This window comes from Ornithorhynchus anatinus, chromosome 7, assembly GCF_004115215.2.
Source record: "Ornithorhynchus anatinus isolate Pmale09 chromosome 7, mOrnAna1.pri.v4, whole genome shotgun sequence".
NCBI lineage: Eukaryota > Metazoa > Chordata > Mammalia > Monotremata > Ornithorhynchidae > Ornithorhynchus > Ornithorhynchus anatinus.
In genome coordinates, this window is record NC_041734.1 from 67,055,392 (window position 1) to 67,073,308 (window position 17,917).

The 17,917-nt window shown below is 56.5% G+C and overlaps 1 protein-coding gene across 2 annotated transcripts in view; it reads right to left on the bottom strand.

Annotated features, from left to right (window-relative positions):
• Window positions 1–47: 47 nt before the first annotated feature.
• The window catches only part of LOC103165694 (adenylate cyclase type 10-like), a 29,970-nt gene continuing 12,100 nt past the window's right edge, over window positions 48–17,917 (bottom strand). The window contains exons 12-33 of one of the 2 annotated variants that reach the window (XM_029069810.2): window positions 17,348–17,403; window positions 16,946–17,099; window positions 16,625–16,814; window positions 15,740–15,826; window positions 15,174–15,457; window positions 14,196–14,332; window positions 13,869–14,009; window positions 11,663–11,911; window positions 10,741–11,040; window positions 9,684–9,770; window positions 7,893–7,956; window positions 6,347–6,566; window positions 5,659–5,784; window positions 5,143–5,315; window positions 4,590–4,746; window positions 3,914–4,118; window positions 3,728–3,824; window positions 3,080–3,198; window positions 2,740–2,857; window positions 2,222–2,417; window positions 1,740–1,920; window positions 48–199 (exon numbers count right to left, since the gene is read on the bottom strand). In XM_029069810.2, the coding sequence (XP_028925643.1) occupies window positions 159–199; window positions 1,740–1,920; window positions 2,222–2,417; window positions 2,740–2,857; window positions 3,080–3,198; window positions 3,728–3,824; window positions 3,914–4,118; window positions 4,590–4,746; window positions 5,143–5,315; window positions 5,659–5,784; window positions 6,347–6,566; window positions 7,893–7,956; window positions 9,684–9,770; window positions 10,741–11,040; window positions 11,663–11,911; window positions 13,869–14,009; window positions 14,196–14,332; window positions 15,174–15,457; window positions 15,740–15,826; window positions 16,625–16,814; window positions 16,946–17,099; window positions 17,348–17,403 (3,382 nt within the window). In that variant the 3' untranslated portion in view covers window positions 48–158. The remainder of the gene's footprint in view (window positions 200–1,739; window positions 1,921–2,221; window positions 2,418–2,739; window positions 2,858–3,079; window positions 3,199–3,727; window positions 3,825–3,913; window positions 4,119–4,589; window positions 4,747–5,142; window positions 5,316–5,658; window positions 5,785–6,346; window positions 6,567–7,892; window positions 7,957–9,683; window positions 9,771–10,740; window positions 11,041–11,662; window positions 11,912–13,868; window positions 14,010–14,195; window positions 14,333–15,173; window positions 15,458–15,739; window positions 15,827–16,624; window positions 16,815–16,945; window positions 17,100–17,347; window positions 17,404–17,917) is intronic. The other variant, XR_003761037.2, reaches the window with a different exon arrangement.

Genomic DNA, 17,917 nt, shown 5'->3' on the forward strand with positions numbered 1-17,917 from the left:
GCCCCCCTCCCCACCCCAGCCGGTCAGCTCCGACAAGGACACGGGGATAAAGGGGCTGGGTTTATTCCAATCTATTGTTCACTCATCCTCCAAGAGAGGGAGCGGGGTCACCAACGCTGCACTTCAGACCCAGGAACGTCTTCCTCATCAAGTCCCCGCTAGGCCGGGCTCCCACTGGCACCGTCCACTTCTCTGAGCCCTGAAACCAGACCCCCGGGGAAGCGGTCACTGGGGCGGGGGTGAGGATGGGGAACAGCACCTCTGAACTGGAGGATCAGAGGGGGGCAGAGCTGCAGTGTGTAGTGACTCCGGCCCTTGATCACTACTGTAGGATCTGATCGTCCTGAATCTACCCACACTGTTCCCCAGTACAGTGCTTGGCACATAGCAAGTGATTAAAAAATACCACAATTAAATAATAACAATAATAATAACCAATACCCCAATTGTTATTATTGGGTGCCTGAGGTTTGAAAAGAGAAGTGGAGAAGAGGGCAGTGGCAAAATTTTTCAATTCTGGGTTGGGTGAGACTTCAGCACTAAGCCTTGAGAGGCCAGGAGGCTCAGACCAGCAGTTGGATGGACAGATGGACATCACGATGCTGGCTGGAAGATTTCAAGTGCTCAGAGAGATTGAGGAGGGCCTTGGTGAAGTGGGACACAGTGGGTATTTAGTCCCTGTTTTATAGATGAGGTCCAGAGAAGTGAAGTGACTTGACGGGTTAGTGTTAGAATGAGGGTTAGTGAAGTGACACAGCAGGCAAGTGGCAGAGCTAGAATTGGAACCCAGGCCTCCTGACTCCCAGGCCCAGGCTCCTTCCAGTAGGTTATGCTGCTTCTCTATTTCTGCAGTTCCACTCAGCTTGGGGTGACTTGGGGAACTAGTAATCACAATAATTGTGGTATTTGTTAAATGCTTACTTTGTGTCAAGCACTGTGATAGGTACAAGATAATCAGATCAGACACTGTCCCTGTCCCATCCGGGGTTCAGGGTCTAAGTTAGGGGTGGCAGGGAAAACAGGCACTAAATCCCCATTTTACAGATGAGGAAACTGAGGAAGTGAAGCGACTTGCCTAAGGTCACACAGCAGGCCAGTGACAGAGCCAGGATTGGAACCCGGGTGACGGGGGCTTGGGAGTCAGAGGTCATGGGTTCTAATCCCGGCTCAGCGCTTGTCAGCTGTGTGACTTGGGGCAAGGCACTTAACTTCTCTGTGCCTCAGTTACCTCATCTGAAAAATGGGGATTAAGAGTGTAAGCTCCAAGTGGGACAATTTGATAACCTTGTATCTATCCCAGAGCTTAGAACAGTGCTCTGCACATAGTAAGCGCTTAATAATAATAATAATAATAATAATGTTAGTATTTGTTAAGCGCTTACTATGTGCAGAGCACTGTTCTAAGCGCTGGGTTAGACACAGGGGAATCAAGTTGTCCCACGTGGGGCTCACAGTCTTAATCCCCATTTTACAGATGAGGTAACTGAGGCACAGAGAAGTTAAGTGACTTGCCCACAGTCACACAGCTTAACAAATACCATCATTATTAATAGGATGATGATGATGGTATTTGTTAAGTGTTTACTATGTGCCATGCACTGTTCTAAGCGCTGAGGTAGATACAAGATAATCAGGAGGGCCTCTGATTTCCAGGCCCTCGCTCTGTCCACTGGGTCACACTGCTTCTCCATCCCTCCAGTCCCGCCCCGCTGAGGTTGGCATCAGGTAGCAGTACTCACTGGGGTGCCCAGGGCCCCTGCTGCCAGGGTTGCCGACATCCGTCCCGGTTTCCTTCACCCCCCCGGGGACTCCGCGCCGCCCCTCAGCACGCAGCAGTCGGCGGACTGAAGCTCGAAGGCGGTGAACGTGTGCGTGGTAGATGGGGCTAGTGGAGCAGCGTGTGAAAAAGTCCTGGAAATACTGCCAGGGACATCCAAGCTGCAGCAGGCACACCCCTTGGGGCACTGCCCTGAATCTCCCCACCCTGCCTGGACTCACTCAAAAACCACCACCGGGACCCCTTGGCCCTCCCTCCCAATGCTCCACCAAGGAGGTCGCCCGATCCACCCCCCCGCCCCACCCCAGGCCACCGAACAGCCGCCCTTCCTCTGGAGCGCTCCCCTCCTCCAGCCCACTGGCGTGAAACCAGCCCCAGACCCCAGTGCTCAGAGAGGGGAGGCAGAGCCAGGGAGGTGGGTGGTGGCAACAGAGACATTGGCACCTTGAGGGTTTGGGTGTGAGTTTCGAGGACCATCTGGGGCGCGTCCTCAGCCGCTTTCTGCAAGGCCACCACCTGGCACTCCAGGAACCGGGCAAAGCCGTGACTGCCAGCGAGGGAGGCGTCGCTGCCGCCCACCAGCTTCTGGGCCTTGGAGAAGCTGGCCTGAAAGTTGGCCCACTGTCCGCACCTGGCAAACCTGAGTGCGAGGAAACAGACCATTGGCTGCCAGCCGCTTCCACCACTCGACTTCTGAACCCTGCTCCGGCCCACTCTCTCTTTTCCACAGGCACCGCCTCGCCCCTAGCCTGCCCCCTCTCCCCCCCGATACCACCTTGCCTTGGCACAGTCTCACCCCTTATCCCCCCCAGCACCATCTCGTCCCTGGCCCTCAAATGTTTGGAAGATTCCCCAAAACCAGCGGGAGGTCAGCGAGAGTACTTGGAGGCCCTGAATGCCTAAGGAGGCGGGGAGTGGGCTAGAGGTCTCCCATTTTCAGCCCCAACCTGCCCGCACTCTACCAGATGGCCAGAGAGGAGTGGACCGCCAGCATGACATTGGTTTGGGAGGCGAGGACGCGGCTGCTCTCGTGCTGCTGGACAAACCGCAGACACTCGGCCAAGGGCCGGCCTTCCCAGCCTGGGACCGAGCAGAAGGAGCAGGTGCCAGGCTGAACCGGAGAGGAGGGGCAGGGAGGAGAGAAGACCCCCCCCCACAACCATCCCAGGAAAGGGAGAAGGGGGTGAGGGCAGGGTCGAGGGGAAGGGGATGAGAGAAGGCCACCCTGAAATGGAGGGAAGGGGCAGGGGTGAGGGGAAGGCTCCTGAGGGGTGTGCTACTAGGTGGCCCTAGGCTACTTACCAGCCCCGTCCAGCAACAGGTCCAGGCAGGCGGAGTAGAAGACAGCCAGGCCTGGGATGCTGGCCCACTGGCCCACGAGGCCCCCCAGCCTCTCCAGGATGCGGACACACAGCCCAAACCTACCCCAGGAGGCAGGCCAGGGCTCAGGCTGAGGCCTGAGCGGAAGTGGGGCTTGGATCTGCAACTGTTGGGTCGCTCTCTGTCTGAGGGACCGCTGGGGATGAGGGGAGGTGTTGCCCTCTGGCTCCCTCCTTCCCCTCCCATTCTCCGCCACACTCCATCACTTTGGGAAATATCGGAGGTCCAGCTCCAGGGCGGGGGCAGCTCGGGGCCAGAGAAAACCCTGGAGGGCAGCTCCCTGCCTGTGGTGGCCCCAGCATGGGCCACAGAGTTGGGATGGGGCTGAATTGGTGGGGGCTCCCAGCCCGGGCGCAACTTCCCGTCGTCTCTGCTCCAGCCACCTCTCCTGCCCTCTTCCTTTCTCCCTTCTTGACCTCTTGTCTCTGCCCACCACCCTCTGCCAGAGACTTTGCCAGGCTCCTGGGTGGCTCTGGATCTTTCCGGGCTGTGGAGACTCCGAGACCCTGGGGATACCCAGCCTGCTCCCCGCTCCCCAGGGGCCCCAAATGTCGGGAAGCTCCAGCATACTTAGCCTTCAGAAAAGCAACCCGAAAGAGGACGGAGAGGACTGAGCATTCCAGGGAGGGTCTCTGGAGCCGGGCACACACGGTGTGAGCCTTGAAGCCTGCAGAGAGGGTGCAGGGCAGTGGAGCCTCAGTCCCCCTATGTGGTAGGAGGAGGGAGAGCCCAGCCGGATGAGAGCGTTGCACCTACCCAGGCGGAGAGCGACGTCCAGGTGGCCAAGGCAGGCCTTGCTGTGGGCCAGGGCCTGTAGCAGCTGGGCAATAGCCAGGCGTCCCTCACGCGAGACACTGCACTGACCGCTCCACTGCAGGGCCAGCGCCTCATAACATAGCCACGGCTCCCGGCGGCCCACACTCTGGGACAACTGGGAGATGGCCACGTAGGCGGAAACAACCTGGGATGGGGCAGACTGGGTGGCAGATGGGCGGCACCCGCAGGGCAGAACACGCACCCAGCGGGCTTGATCTCGGAGATGGAAGCAATGGGGTGGGATGGGAAGGAAGGGGAGGTTGAGAAGGAAATGGAAGCCCATGGAGGAAACTGGTCAACGGGCCCACAGTGAATCTGAGCCACCTAGCCAATCAATCGATGGTATTCATTGAATGCTACGTGCAGAACACTGGACTAAGCGATCGGGAAGAGTACGATACAATTAGCGGACACTTCCCTGCCCAAAATGAGCCCACTGCCCTTACCACCTATATGTCCCAGGAATTTGTATTGGTGCCACCCTGTCCAGCAGAACAGTTCCCAGTGGAGGTTCCCACTTCAACCCTCCCTCCCTTTACCTACTGCTTCCCTGGGCACTGGGGACCTTAGAGTGTCTGCCCCCCTCCCTGCCCCCCTGATGCTGACACACACACACCTGGGTCTTGTTCACCAACTCCTCGGCCGTGTTCACCTGCATGAGAGCGGCGAGCTCAGTGAGCTTGTGGCCTCTGGCATTCCTCTCCAAACCGTGGAGCTGCCTGAGTAGGGCGAGGCAGCACAGCCGCTGTTGAAGCTCTGCCAGCATCAAGGCCCTGTTGCCCGGATACACCATCAGTCCGCACGGGTGCCTGTCCAGTCTAGGTCTCCAATCAGCCTCTGCCCCAGGCTCCCTGGCCACTGGGTAGCCTCCTCTGCCCTCACCCAGCCACCCTTTGCTCCTCTGGCACAGCCTTGAACCTTTTGAGGCACCAGGGGACTACTAAGCACAGCTTTGGCACCGGTGCCTTTTGGCTCTTTGCTTGTACCCTGGGCACCAGGCCTCACAATTTTGGTCCCCGCTGGGCTCTACCCAGCCACTTTCACCCCGTCCCATCCTGGTCCACTACCTGACTCCTTACTCTGCTGGGGCTTCCCATCAGACTGATGTAGACTGGGGGGCAGGGCATGGGGCAGTTGGGTTCCCTGCTCCCCTCCCTGCCCTCTCTCACGTGATGCCCCGGCCCAGGAGTGCCGGGCTCCGGGGGCAGGGCTGCCGCTGCTTCTCCAGGAAGGACTGGAAGGTGGCACCGAGCCACGTCCAGGGGAAGTTGACGCGGAGCAGCTGCAGGGCCTGTCGGGCCAGCTTCGCAGCCAGAGCCGACTGCCCCATGGAGAAGCAGACCTGGGTGGGTGGCACCAGACCTGAGTCCTCCCCTGTCCTCCCCATCTCCCCACCCACTTGTGAGTATTCAGACCCATAGGGAATTAGGATGGGGAGAACTGGAGACTCTAAGCTTGTTGTGGGCAGGGAAAGTGTCTACCAACTCTGTTGTACTGTACTCTCCCAAGCACTTTGTAAAATGCTCTGCACACAGTAAGTGTTCAGTAAATATGATTGATTGTTTGGAGGGGGAGAATAGAGGAATTGTCGAGGAAATTGGCCAGGGGATTTCCAGCTTCTTCAGGCAGGAGATTCACATTCCCCAACCCCTGCCCGGTCCACCCTGGCCCTCCCGGCCCCTCACCTCGGCTCTCAGGCTGCAGAAAGCGACTTCCTCAAACTGACTCATCTCCAGCTTGGGTTTCCACAGGAAGAAGAGGGCCGGGCTGGGCCCCCGCAGGTAGGTGGCTTGCTTCAGATAGAAGAATGCCTGGGGCAGAGGACAGAGAGGTGTAGGAGGGTCCACCCTGCAGGGTTCTTGGCTGCCCTTTTCCCTCCTGGACACTGGAATTTCCACATCCAGGAGGAAGCAGAAACTCACACCCCACTTCAAGCCCAATCCAGTGGGGAACCCTGGAGGGCCTGAACACCCAGGAGATTCTAAGCTCCTCCAGGGTAGGGAAGGGAAGGTGTGCTGGGCTTAGGCTGTTCTTTCCCAAGCACCTAGCACAGTGCTTTGCAATCAGATAGTGCTCAATCCATACCATGGATTGGCTGTGGGCAGGGGGCTCGGGTGGAGGTGGATGAAATGTCCCTTAGACATATGCGGGCTAAGACGCGTCTACCTTGAACTGACCGTCCTCCCGGGAAGGCCATCTGCAGTCATTTATTAAGCTCTTACTCTGTGCAGAGCACTGTACTAAACAGCTGAGAGAGTATAATGTAACAGAGTTGGACTGCAGTCCTGCTGCTCCTGGGGGAGAGGCTGGAGGTGGGGTCTCCAAAAAGGGCGAAGCAGGGAGGCGGCTCTGGCCCGGAAGGTCCGAACTCACCATGTAGTGATCTGAGAGGTCCAGGGAGGCCGCAGCTGACTCCAGGAGGTAGTAAAAGGCGCTGGCGGCATCTCCGATAGCTATGCAGTGCTGGGTCAGGGGCCAGAGGACGGACTCCAGAACGTCGCCACAGCTGCAGTCGCTGCCAAAGGACTCCCTCCCCAGCCTGTCTTCCCAAGCTTCCATCTTGCTCACGCGATCCAAGAATTCACGCTCTGCCCTGTCCAGGAAGATTGAGGGGAGCTGGGCCCCGGAGCCCGGCAGGGGAGGGGAAGAAGAGGTCCAGGGAGGAGGGAGGAGGGGCTCTGCATCATCCACCTGCCCAGCTCAGGCCCAGGGCAAACCACTCACTCTAGGCAGCTGGATCGGAAAGGGTCTTGGTACTTCTGTTCTGAATGGCCTCGAGAACCACAAAGGAGTTGCCCTCCAACTCAGGAAGGAGCTGCCCTTCCACAGAGAGGCCCCACCCCTCCTCAAGGTGTCTCCCCACCATCAGGGAGGGCCAGCCTCTCCACAGGGTCATCACTGCTCACAGGGAGGTTCTGCCCTCACAGTGTGGGATAGGGGGACTGGGCTCAGGATGGCCAGGGGAGGGGGATCCCTATGGGAGGGGGATTCCCTAGGGGACGGGGCAGCCCAGGGCAGGGGCTGCTGAGATGGAACAGTGGCTCTTTCTCTAAGTTTGTTGGAAATGTGCAGCCAAACCGAAGTAAAGGGGGCTACCTTCTGCTCTGGCCCCACTTCCTTCCCTTAGAACCAGTCAATTCAGCAGCCTGAGGAAGGGGCCGCCTTGAAGAAGGGGCTGTCTGGCACCAGTCTGCCAGGGTTGCAGCTGTTTAGGAAATGCCAAGGGAGGGAATGTCTCCGGGTTCATCTTTCACCTAAGAGCCGTGGGGCCAGAGGCTCAACCCCCAGAATGAAGACCTTTCCTGCTGGAGTACCCCCCAAACCCGCCGGGGTGGAAGTGAGACAGGAGTTCCCAATTCCCCATTGGAGGGGAGGTGCTGGGGCAGGGCAGGCCCGGTCACCCCCTATACCAGGTGCAGTCACAGCAGGAACAGACCCTGTGTCCCTCCGGCCCTGGACCCCAGGTCCTACTTGGATGCGGAGATGTGGAGTGGCTGGCAACCGGATTGATGGCGGGAGGCTTCAGGCCAGGGATAATAATTATAATAATAATAATAACTGTGGCATTTGTTAAGTGCTTACTATGTGCCAGGCACAGTGTTAAGCGTTGGGGTGGGTACAAGATAATCAGGTTGGGCTCACGGCTTTAATCCCCGTTTTACAGATGAGGTAAATGAGGCACAGAGAAGTGAAGTAACTTGCCCGGGGTCACACAGAAGACAAATGGCGCAGCCAGAATTAGAACCCAGCTCCTTCTGACTCCCAGATCTGTGCTCTATCCATGAGGCCTCGCTGCTTCTCAGGGATCCGTGCCCAGCGAACTCCCTCTCCTTTGCCGCGGGGCTGAAATCTCAGGGTGGGGGACCAGTGGGGAGGCCAGAGAGAGGGTGAACCCTGCTGAGTCCCGGCCAGGACCTACCTCAGCGGTCCTCCTAGGAAGCCCCCCGGCCGTCGGGGTGCCCGGCCCGAGCCCTGGGAGCTCCCTGCAGAGAAATCCTAGTGTCATGGGGGGGTCACAGAGCCCAGCACCGAGTGTGGTGGGCCTGGGGGGTGGAGGTCCAGGTTCCAGGGCCAGGTAGCTGAAAGCCATCCGGGCTTTTGGTACTGTTCTTGGGCTCAGCCCCCAGGGCATAATGGGAGCTCCAAGGCTGCAGCCCTAAGGTCACCTGGTGAAGTCTGGGAAGGAGACAGAATTAATTTATTACTCTACTTATTTTGTTAATGATGTGTATATATCTATGATTCTATTTATCTTGACGATATTGACGCCAGACTGTTTTCTTTTGTTTTGTTGTCTGTCTCCCCCGTTTAGACTGTGAGCCCATTGTTGGGCAGGGATTGTCTCTATCTGTTGCCGAATTGTCCATTGCAAGTGCTTAGTACAGTGCTCTGCACATAGTAAGCGCTCATAAATACGATTGAATGAATGAATGAATGAATGAATGAATGAACGGGGCATTGCACACCCTTCCCCTTTGCAGGAGGTCAAGCTAAAGTAATAACAATAGCAATAATAATAATAATTGTGGTATTTATTAAGTGTTTACTATGTGTCAAGAACTATATTATGCTCTGGGGTAGATACAGACTCAGACCCTGATCCACACAGGACTCAGAGCCTTAAGGGCATGCTTGGGAATCAGAAGTCATGGGTTCGAATTCCGGCTCTGCCACTTGTCAGCTGTGTGACTGTGGGCAAGTCAATTCACTTCTCTGTGCCTCAGTTACCTCATCTGTAAAAATGGGGATTAAGACTGTGAGCCTCATGTGGGACAACCTGATTCCCCTGTATCTCCCCCAGCGCTTAGAACAGTGCTCTGCATATAGTAAGTGCTTAACAGATACCAACATTATTATTATTATTAAGGAAGAGGAGAACAGAATCTGGTTTTTGTTGTGTTTTTTTTAGTGGTCTTTGTTAAGCACTTACTATGTGCCAGACTCTATACTAACTGCTGGATAGATACAAACTAATCATGTTGGACACAGTCCGTGTCCTATATGGCATTCACAGTCTTAATCCCCATTTTACTGATGAGGTAACTGAGGCTGAGAGAAGCTAAGAGACTTGCCCAAGGTCGCACAGCAGACAAATGGTGGAGACAGGATTGTAACCCAGGTCCTTCTGACTCCCAGGCCTGTATTGGGCCATGTTGTTTGAATTGCAGCAGGAGGGATCTGGGCTAGGCAAGAGGGAAGACCTTCCTGACAGTGGTGGAAGCCGGGGCCTGTACCTGACAGGGGGAAGGCTTCCTTGAGGGAGGGCAGCCCTACCACAGAAGGAGGAGGAGGAGGAGGAGGAGAAGGAGGGTGGGGAAAGGTGACTATTTGAGAAAGGTTGGGTCCTCTGGAACAAGGGGGTCCCAGTGCCATCTCCCTGTGGGTCCAGATTAGAACTGTCACTCCCTCCTGCCCAACTCTGGTCACCTTGCCAGCTCTCTGGGGACACTGTGAAAGATGGGGAAGAGGTCTTTTGGGCCAGAGTCTGGTGGAGGAATACAGTTTGGGCTCTGCTGACTGCCCCTCCCTCCCCACCCAGCCTTCCCAAGGCAGGGGCAGCCAAGCGTCTCTTAATATGTCTCTTGGAATCCCGGTGCCCATCCCGCCGTGACTGAAAGGGCCAGGGCCAGGAGGCCGGGGGGCGAGGGCTGGGTGGGGACACTCAATCTTCTCAATGTTCCAGGCTGAAGATGGGGGCTGGAGCATTTACCTTGGCTTGAGGCCTGGGGAATCCCCGCTGGGTGTGTTCTTGCTAGGAAGCTCTCCATTGTCTCTTCTGAATCAGCTGGACTCACCACTGTCTGGTTGGAAATGGGAGGACAGGGGGGAGGCCAGGGGAGGGGAAAGGAGGGGAAGAGGAAGGAAAGGAAGGACAGAAGGATAAGTGGAAGGAGGAAGAACTCAGGAACCCACTGCCCACTTCCCAAACTCTGGACTCCCTCCATTTTTCTTCCCTATCCCAGACTCTGCTTCTTCCCTCCCTCATCTTAATAATAATATTAATACCATTACTACTAACAGTAATAACAATGGATTTTGTTAAGCCCTTAACTATGTGTCAAGCACTGTACTAAGTGCTGGGGTAGACACAAGAGGCAGCAAGGCCTAGTGGATAGAGCACAGGCCTGGGATTCAGAAGGACATAGGTTCTAATCCTGGCTCCGCCACTTGTCTGCTGTGTGACCTTGGGCAAGTCACTTAAATCCTCAATATCCCATTTACCTCATCTGTAAAATGGGGATTGAGATTGAGTCCCACGTGGGACAGGGACTGCGTTCAACCTGATTTGTTTATATACACCCCAGCGCTTAGGACAGTTCCTGGCACATGGTAAGTGCTTAACAAATATCGTAATTATTATACGAGATATTCAGCCCCACATGGGGCTCGCAGTCTTAATAGTAGGGAGAACGGGGATGAACTGAGGCACAGAGAAGCTAAGGGACTTGCCCCAGGTCACACAGCAGACAAGTGATAGAAATGGGATTAGAAACCAGGTTCTCTGACTTTTAGGCCTTTGCTCTTTCCTCAGGCCCAGTCCCGATCTCTGAACCGGCCCCTGTCGTCGCCCCAGCCCCAGTCCCAGGCCCTGCCCAATCCCCAGTCACAGCCCTGCCCCTGCCCCAGCCCCAGGCCCAGCCCCATGGCCGCATTTCCCCGGGCCAGGCAGGGACAGAGGGAGTCCAAAGGCATCTGGCTCCTCCCCCGGGAAGAGTGAGGGAGGACCCCCACCCCTACCCCTGCAGCTCCCCACCTCCCTGGATTACCGTGGGCGGGGGGCAGAGGGAGCCTCCTCCGCCCCCCTCTTCTCATCCTGGGCTCCGCGGTCTCTGTCGGGGGGAGCCGGGTGACAGCGGTGGCGAAGCGGTGGAAGGGGACGAAGTCTCCCCCGGCACAGGCCTGGCAGCGGTGGGCCCGGCCCTGGAGGAAGCGGGCACACTGCCAGCGCAGGGCGTCTCGCACGGCCTCGGGCCACAGGGCGTGGGCGGCCTCCCGCAGCAGGGGCAGGCAGAACCTCAGTCCCGGGCCCACTGCCGGCCTCCGGGGCCGAGCCCCCGATCCTGGCCCTGGAACACGGAGGGGCTCCGTCAGACCATCCGTGATGTCTACTGAGCACCTCCCATGGACAGAGAGGACACTGTCCTCTACAGTCTAGAGGACATTCCCTTTACTCGCTCTGGGCAGGGAATGTGTCTGATGTACTGTTATCGTACTGTACTGTCCCGAGCACTTAGTAGAGTGCCCTGCACATAGTAAGTGCTCAATTAATACAAACTGACTCACTCTAGACTAAACGCTCCGGAGAGAGCAGTAAGAGAAAGGACTTGTTCCGTGCCCTTGAGGAGCTTGGCCGCTGAATGGCCTCTGAGCTCCAGGGACCGGTGTCGCCAAGGGTGGGTGGGGCCGGGGAGGGATTGGGGGGGCAGATTCACAGGGCTAACAGGTCCGAGGATCAGATTTGGGGGTCTTTCCAGCCCTAATCAGAAACTCTCGGGCCCCGGGGGAGAGCACCTCTCTACTCTTTGCCCGTGCTTTGCTTCCCAAGTTAAGCTCTGCTCCTTTGGGGAGGCCTGAAGTCAGGAAATAGCCTCAGCCTTCCTCCTTCCCTGCTCCTATTCTCCACTGCCTCTCTTTCTCCCTTGCTTCCCCTTTCCCCCACCTCCCCTTCTCCCTGCTTCCCCTCCTCACCTGCCTCTCCTGCCTGCTCTGGGTCCACCTCAGCCAGGCCTGCCCGGGTCCCTTCCATGGGGCCGAACTGGCGAAACACCCGTTGTTGGAGCAGGGCCTCCAGGACCAGGAGCCTCTTCTCCTCCGGCCAGGAGGCGGGCAGGAGGTGCCGCAGCAGGGCCGTGGGGAAGGCCTGGCCCCCGACCGCAGCACACTTCAGCGACGTCCGTTCCGCGGGGGTCAGGAGGTCCAGGCGGACCAGGGCCACCTCTGCAGACGACAGCGCCCATCTCAGCCCAGCTTTCCGCCAGCTGGGGCTGGGGCACCCGGACTGGCTCTGAAGGGATTGACATTCGGTTCTGGTTTTTGTATTCCTGTTGTGGCAAGGTTGGGAGGTGGGGCTAACCCACCCTAGAGACTCCAGCCTGGAGCCAGAGAGAACGTCAGCCAGAGGGCATTGGGAGCAGGGAGTGAGCCAGAACTCATGAAGACTTTTGGACACCAATATGACAGAGTGAACAGCTATCAAGGAAAGGAAGCAGGTGTCCCCAGCCCCTCCCTGAAAAGAAGAAGTGTGGTCTAATGGTGAGAGCGTGGGCCTAGGAGTCAGAAGAACGTGGGTTCTAAACCCAGCTCCGCCACTAGACTGCTGTGTGACCTTGGGCAAGTCACTTCACTTCTCTGTGCCTCAGTTACCTCATCTGTAAAATGGGGATAAAGACTGTGAGCCCTATGCAGGACAGGGACTGTGTCTAACGCATCCATCCCAGTGCTTAGTTCAGTGCCTGGCATAGTGGCTCAGTGGAAAGAGCCTGGGCTTCAGAGTCAGAGGTCATGGGTTCGACTCCTGGCTCTGCCACTTGTCAGCTGTGTGACTGTGGGCAAGTCACTTCACTTCTCTGTGCCGCAGTTACCTCATCTGTAAAATGGGGATTAACCATGAGCCTCACGTGGGACGACCTGATTACCCTGTATCTACCCCAGCGCTTAGAACAGTGCTCTGCACATAGTAAGCGCTTAACAAATACCAACATTATTATTAACAAATACTGTAATTATTAATTATTATTCTCTGGGCCTCAGTTACCTCCTCTGTAAAATGGGGATTATTACTGTGAATCCCATGTGAGATATGCACTGTGTCCAACCTGATTAGCTTAAATCTACCCCCGTGCTCATCCTCTAAGCTGTAAGCTCACTGTGGGCAGAGAATGTGTTTGTTTATTGTTATATCGTACTCTCCCAACCACTAAGTACAGTGCTCTGCACACAGTAAACGCTCAGTAAATACGATTGACTGACTGACTTAGTACAGTGTCTGGCACATGGTCAGTGCTTAACAAATACCATAAAAAAATGGTTAGGGGGTCCCCACATTGGAGGACATCAGTGGAGGCTGAGCCAAGACAGAAATCAGGGCTGGGATTCAGAGGATTTGGAAGGAAATTCGGGGTGTTTTGGTGGGAACTGTTGCGATGAATCTTCTTTCGAGTGTAGGTGAGCCTCGGTCCTGGGGCTTCTGGCCCGAGAACGCAGATGGAGGGATGAATTGGTTCTCACACTGTGGTTCTCCCACCCCTGATGATTGTGTCCCTGCCAGGGCACAAGTGCAATGCACACGCAGTTGGGAAAGGGTGCAGCAACCTGGAAGTAGAAGCGAGGATTTTTACGGGCAGGACCCATTTACAGTGGAAGTGACTATGGCTGGACACAGCAGGACGCTGTGCCGTAGCATCGTGACCTGGCAGGGAACCGCTGGGGGTCAGCCGAGGCCAAGGGGAAGGGATGTGGCCCCGGCCTGGAGCTGAGGAGAAGCGGGGGGGCCCCCCCATTGCAGACCTGGACCGGTAGAGCTGTCTTTGACCCCACAGCACTTACATATACAGATCTGTCATTTATTTATATTAATCTCTGTCTCCTCTAAACTATAAGCTCGCTGTGGGCAGGGAACGTGTCTATTATATTACTATATTGTACTTTCCCAAGCTTTTAGTACAGTGCTCTGCACCCCATAAGCGCTCAATAAATGCGAATGACTAACCATCGGACAGATGTTATCCAGGGTCCATTTTCTGGTAAAAGAAGCTCTGCTATATTGTACTCTCCCAAGAGCTCGGTACAGTGCTCTGTACAAAGTAACCACTTGATAAGTGTCACTGATTGATAAATACAACTGATTGCTTGAGGAAAGAGGGAAGACCTTCAGGACGGTGGGCAAAACTCTCACCTGTCAGGGCTGGGGGGAGCCTCAGCCCCTGGAGGTCCAGGCCCTCCCTGACGGTACAGAGGAGAAGCTGCTGCTCGGGTGTCGGGGCTGGGCTGGGGTCACCAGGGGCTTCGCAGGCCGTGGCCTGGATGGCAGCCGAGACTGCGGGGAGAAGATGCCGTGTTGGGAAGAGGAGCTCCCTGGGATTTCTTGGTTGGGGCCAGAGCTGAGGACTCTCCCTCCTTTTTCCCCAAGGACTGAGAGCCTCCTGGGGAATGGGGCCGGGGGCTCTCAGCTAGGACCTGGAATGCAGACTACAGGGGACCAGGGAGCGGGGCGAGCACTCACAGGACAGCGTTTCCCATCTGCTGGCCTCCCGCTGTTCCTTCCTTGGGCTGTGGAAGAGCAATCCTTCTCTGTCCAGGAGGTCCTGGAGCAGCGCCTTGCAGTAGAATGGGACCCCACAGCTCCGGTTCCACAGAAAGCTGGGGAGAGAGTCGGGCCACCAGCTGGGGGTGGCTCGCAGGGTCCTTGCTGGGTCCTCCACTCCCAGAATGCCCCGTGGGTCGTAGGCAGAGTGAACAAGATGGAGACACTACAAGTGGTCAAAGTTCAAATGCCCAAGACCAGTATTCGCCTATTTTTTGTGTGTGTGTGAGGCATTTGCTAAGTACTCGCTATGTGCCAGGCGCTGTCCTAAGTGTAAGCTATTCAGGTTGGACACAGTTTTAAAATGAGGTAACTGAGGCACAGAGAAGTGAAGTGATTTGACCAAGGTCACACAGCGGACAAGTGGAGGAGACAGGATTAAAACGCAGGTTAGGGTCAGTCTGAGGGTTGAGGTTGGGGGGTGGTTTTAGAGCTAGGGCCAAATTTAGGGTTACGTTTGGGAGTAGGATTGTGGGGAGGGTGAGGGTTCAGGTGAGAGTTGTAGTTGAATGTTGGATGACTGAGTCCTGAAAATTGGGAGTGATACCTTCAGCCCCACGGCAGTTATGTCTGTATTAATAAATTATATATTATAAAATATTTATATTAATAACTGTCTCTCCCTCTCCACTATAAGCTTTTTGTGGGCAGGGAATATGTCTACCAGATCTGTTGTACTGTACCTTCCCAAGTGCTTAATAAGGTGATCTGCACACAGTAAGCGCTCAATAAATACCACTGATAGAGAGAGAAAGTCATTGATCCAGTAATCCCTGACTGTGGGGAAGTGTTCCACCCAAAATCTTCAGGACAACCCTCCCCCAGATCCCCCAGGTTTGAGGGGAGGGGTAGGGTGGGGAGGTGGAGAGGGGGAAGCCGTCTGCCCAGTCCACTCACATCTGCAGTTCTCGGGGCAGTCTCACCACCCCAAGCTCCTGACACGCCATCTCCAGCAGCTCGGCCGGCTCCAGGGCCCCCAGGGGCACCAGCGTGGCCTGGGGCCCCTCCAGAACCCGCTGGGCAGCGCTGCTCAGGGCTGGCCCATTTCTGGTGCCAGATGCCAGGGCCATGACCGTGACTGTGGACACGTTGGTGAGCAACAAGGCGACGAACTCCCATGAGGCGGCGTCCACGTACTGGGCTTCGTCCACAATGAAGACCAGCGGCCCCTCCTTCCCCGCCTGTGAACAGCAGTAGAAACGACCCCAAAGACTCCTAAACTGGGAGCAAAGCCCCTGAGAGTTTTTACGTTCACCGGCAGGCCCGACGGGCCACCGGCCAACAGGACACCTGGCCAAGATGCTTCCGAACCTGGGCCCTCCCACCTTGTAGACAAGGCGCAGCACTGACCAAGCGCCTTGTCCATAGGCCCAGGAGCTGCTTTGGCTCATTCCGTCTCAGCAGCCCAGGGGACTGCAGTTTCCCGTGGAGACCAGAAACGCTCCCGTCCTGAAAATACTCACCTCCTGGAGCAGGTGGAGGAGGTGGGCCTTGGCTGCCTGCTCTCTGGCCAGCCTGTCCATCTGGGAAACCACGAGGGACAAGGGAAACTGCGGCAGGCGGGAGGGAGAGGGAAGACCAGAGCCTTAGCCTTGGAGTCGAGTCACACCAGCCCTAGTCAGAGGGGACTAGCCCAGAGGAGATAGCGGGGCAGTTACTGGAGGAGGAAGCTCTGGTCCCTGGAGAGGGAGTGGCCATCACGGATTATTGGCCATAACGCTTTGTCCTCCCTATGCCATTTGTTTTCCAGGCTCCCCAAACGCTCCGATTAAGACTAAGTCCTCAGTGAACAATAATAATAATTGTGGTATTTGTTAAGATCTTACTATGTGCCATTTACTATCCTAAATGCTGGGGTAGAACTAAGTAAATTGGGTTGGAAACAGTTCCTGCCTCCCATGGGGTTCAAAGTCTCAATCCTCATTTTACAGATGAGATAACTGAGGCACAGAGAAGTTGGGTGACCTGGCCGAGGTCATACAGCAGACAAGTGGCAGAGCCAAGAATAGAACCCAGATCCTTCTGACTATTAGGCCCATGTTCTATCCACTAGGCCATGCTGCTTTGGCCAGCATTTAATGAGTGGCCACCAAAGGGAGTTCCAGGTCTCTGAGAGTCTCCCTGGGGTGATCATGGAGTCCCCCGGGGATTAAGGTGCTGAGATGCCAGCCTGTACTAGCCTTGTCCATTGCACAGAGCTGAAGTGCTGTGACTCCTGGGGTCCCTGCCCACCCAAGGCGCCCTACCTCTGCCCGACCCATTCCTGGCCAAAGGGACAAGACGGGAGCTGCCTCGTGCCCACTCCCCTGGAGAAACACTGGCCGAGGGGCAGGTCTCTGCAGCATCACCTTGACAAAGAACAGGTCATTGAAGAGGCAGAGGAGTGGAGGGTCCAGGCCCCTGCCCAGCTGGTCCTGCAGGTGCTGCTGGCGTTGGAGGGCAGGGCACAGGTCCAGCCCCAGGAAGATGGCCATGAGGGTCCGGGCGGTGTACAGGCGCTGGTCCGCATCTGCTCTGGTCAGCTCCATCGCCACCACCCTGCGGGAGCCCCGGGAGTCAGCAGTCCCCAATCTGGACCAGTGAGGGTGCCGTCCTCAGAGTCCAGCGGCAGGGGCTTAGGAGGCAGTTGAGGGGCTCACCAGGGAAAAGGTGGGGAGCTGGGGTCTCACCTATGCCCCTCTGCCCGGGCTAAGTGGGCTGCTTCTGCCAGGAGCCGGCTCTTCCCCGAGCCCTGAGATCCCTGGTACACAATCAGCTGCCCCTCTCGGGTGGGCGTCCCGCCCCTCAGTGCCTTCTGGAAGGGTGCCAGCTCCTGTGTCCTCCCTGGAGAGAGACTGCTTCTCTGGGGGGAGGGGGAAGGCCCAGTGGGGCCTGGGGGGCCCCTCTCCAGACTGATGCTGGGGCTACCCAACTGCTGCCCCCGATCCCGGTAGAGGGCATTACCCATGCTGCTGTAGCCTGTCTTCCCAGGGACCAACAGGGGCAGGGGCTTGGACTTCCAGCTCAAGGCCCACCAGCCCCACCAGCCCCACCAGGACGGCTGGCTGAAAAGTCAGTCTCCTCCACCTTACCAAGCAGGGCTGGGAGCTCGGAGTCTTCTATGAGAAGACCTCTCTTCCCAAACATCCTGGCCAAGGGAGAACAGACAACAGGCCCTGTCAACCTACCTCTTGAGAGATCCCAGGGCTACTGCCTGAATAGGGATAGTAATAACAATAATAATGATAATAATAATAGCAGTGGCATTTGTTAAACTCTTACTATGTGACAGACCTTGAACTAAACGCTAGGGTGGAGACAAGAAAATGGGGTTAGACACAGCTCCTGTCCCACATGGGGCTCACAGTCTTAATCTCCATTTTACAGATGAGGTAACTGAGGTCCAGAGAAGTGAAATGACTTGCTTAAGGTCACACAGCAGACAGGTTTCGGTGCTGAGATTTGAATCCAGATCTTTCTGACTCCCAGGCCTGTGCTCTATCGACTAGGGAACCCTGGGAAGCAAGAAGGGTGAAGGAAGGGAGGAGGAGAGGAGGAAGGAAGCAGACGAATAATTTGGGGGACCCTGGGACTCCCAGGCCTGAGAGGTCCCAGGCTGGGGTGAGGACCAGGAGCCCTTGGGCCTGGCCAATGATGGCCTG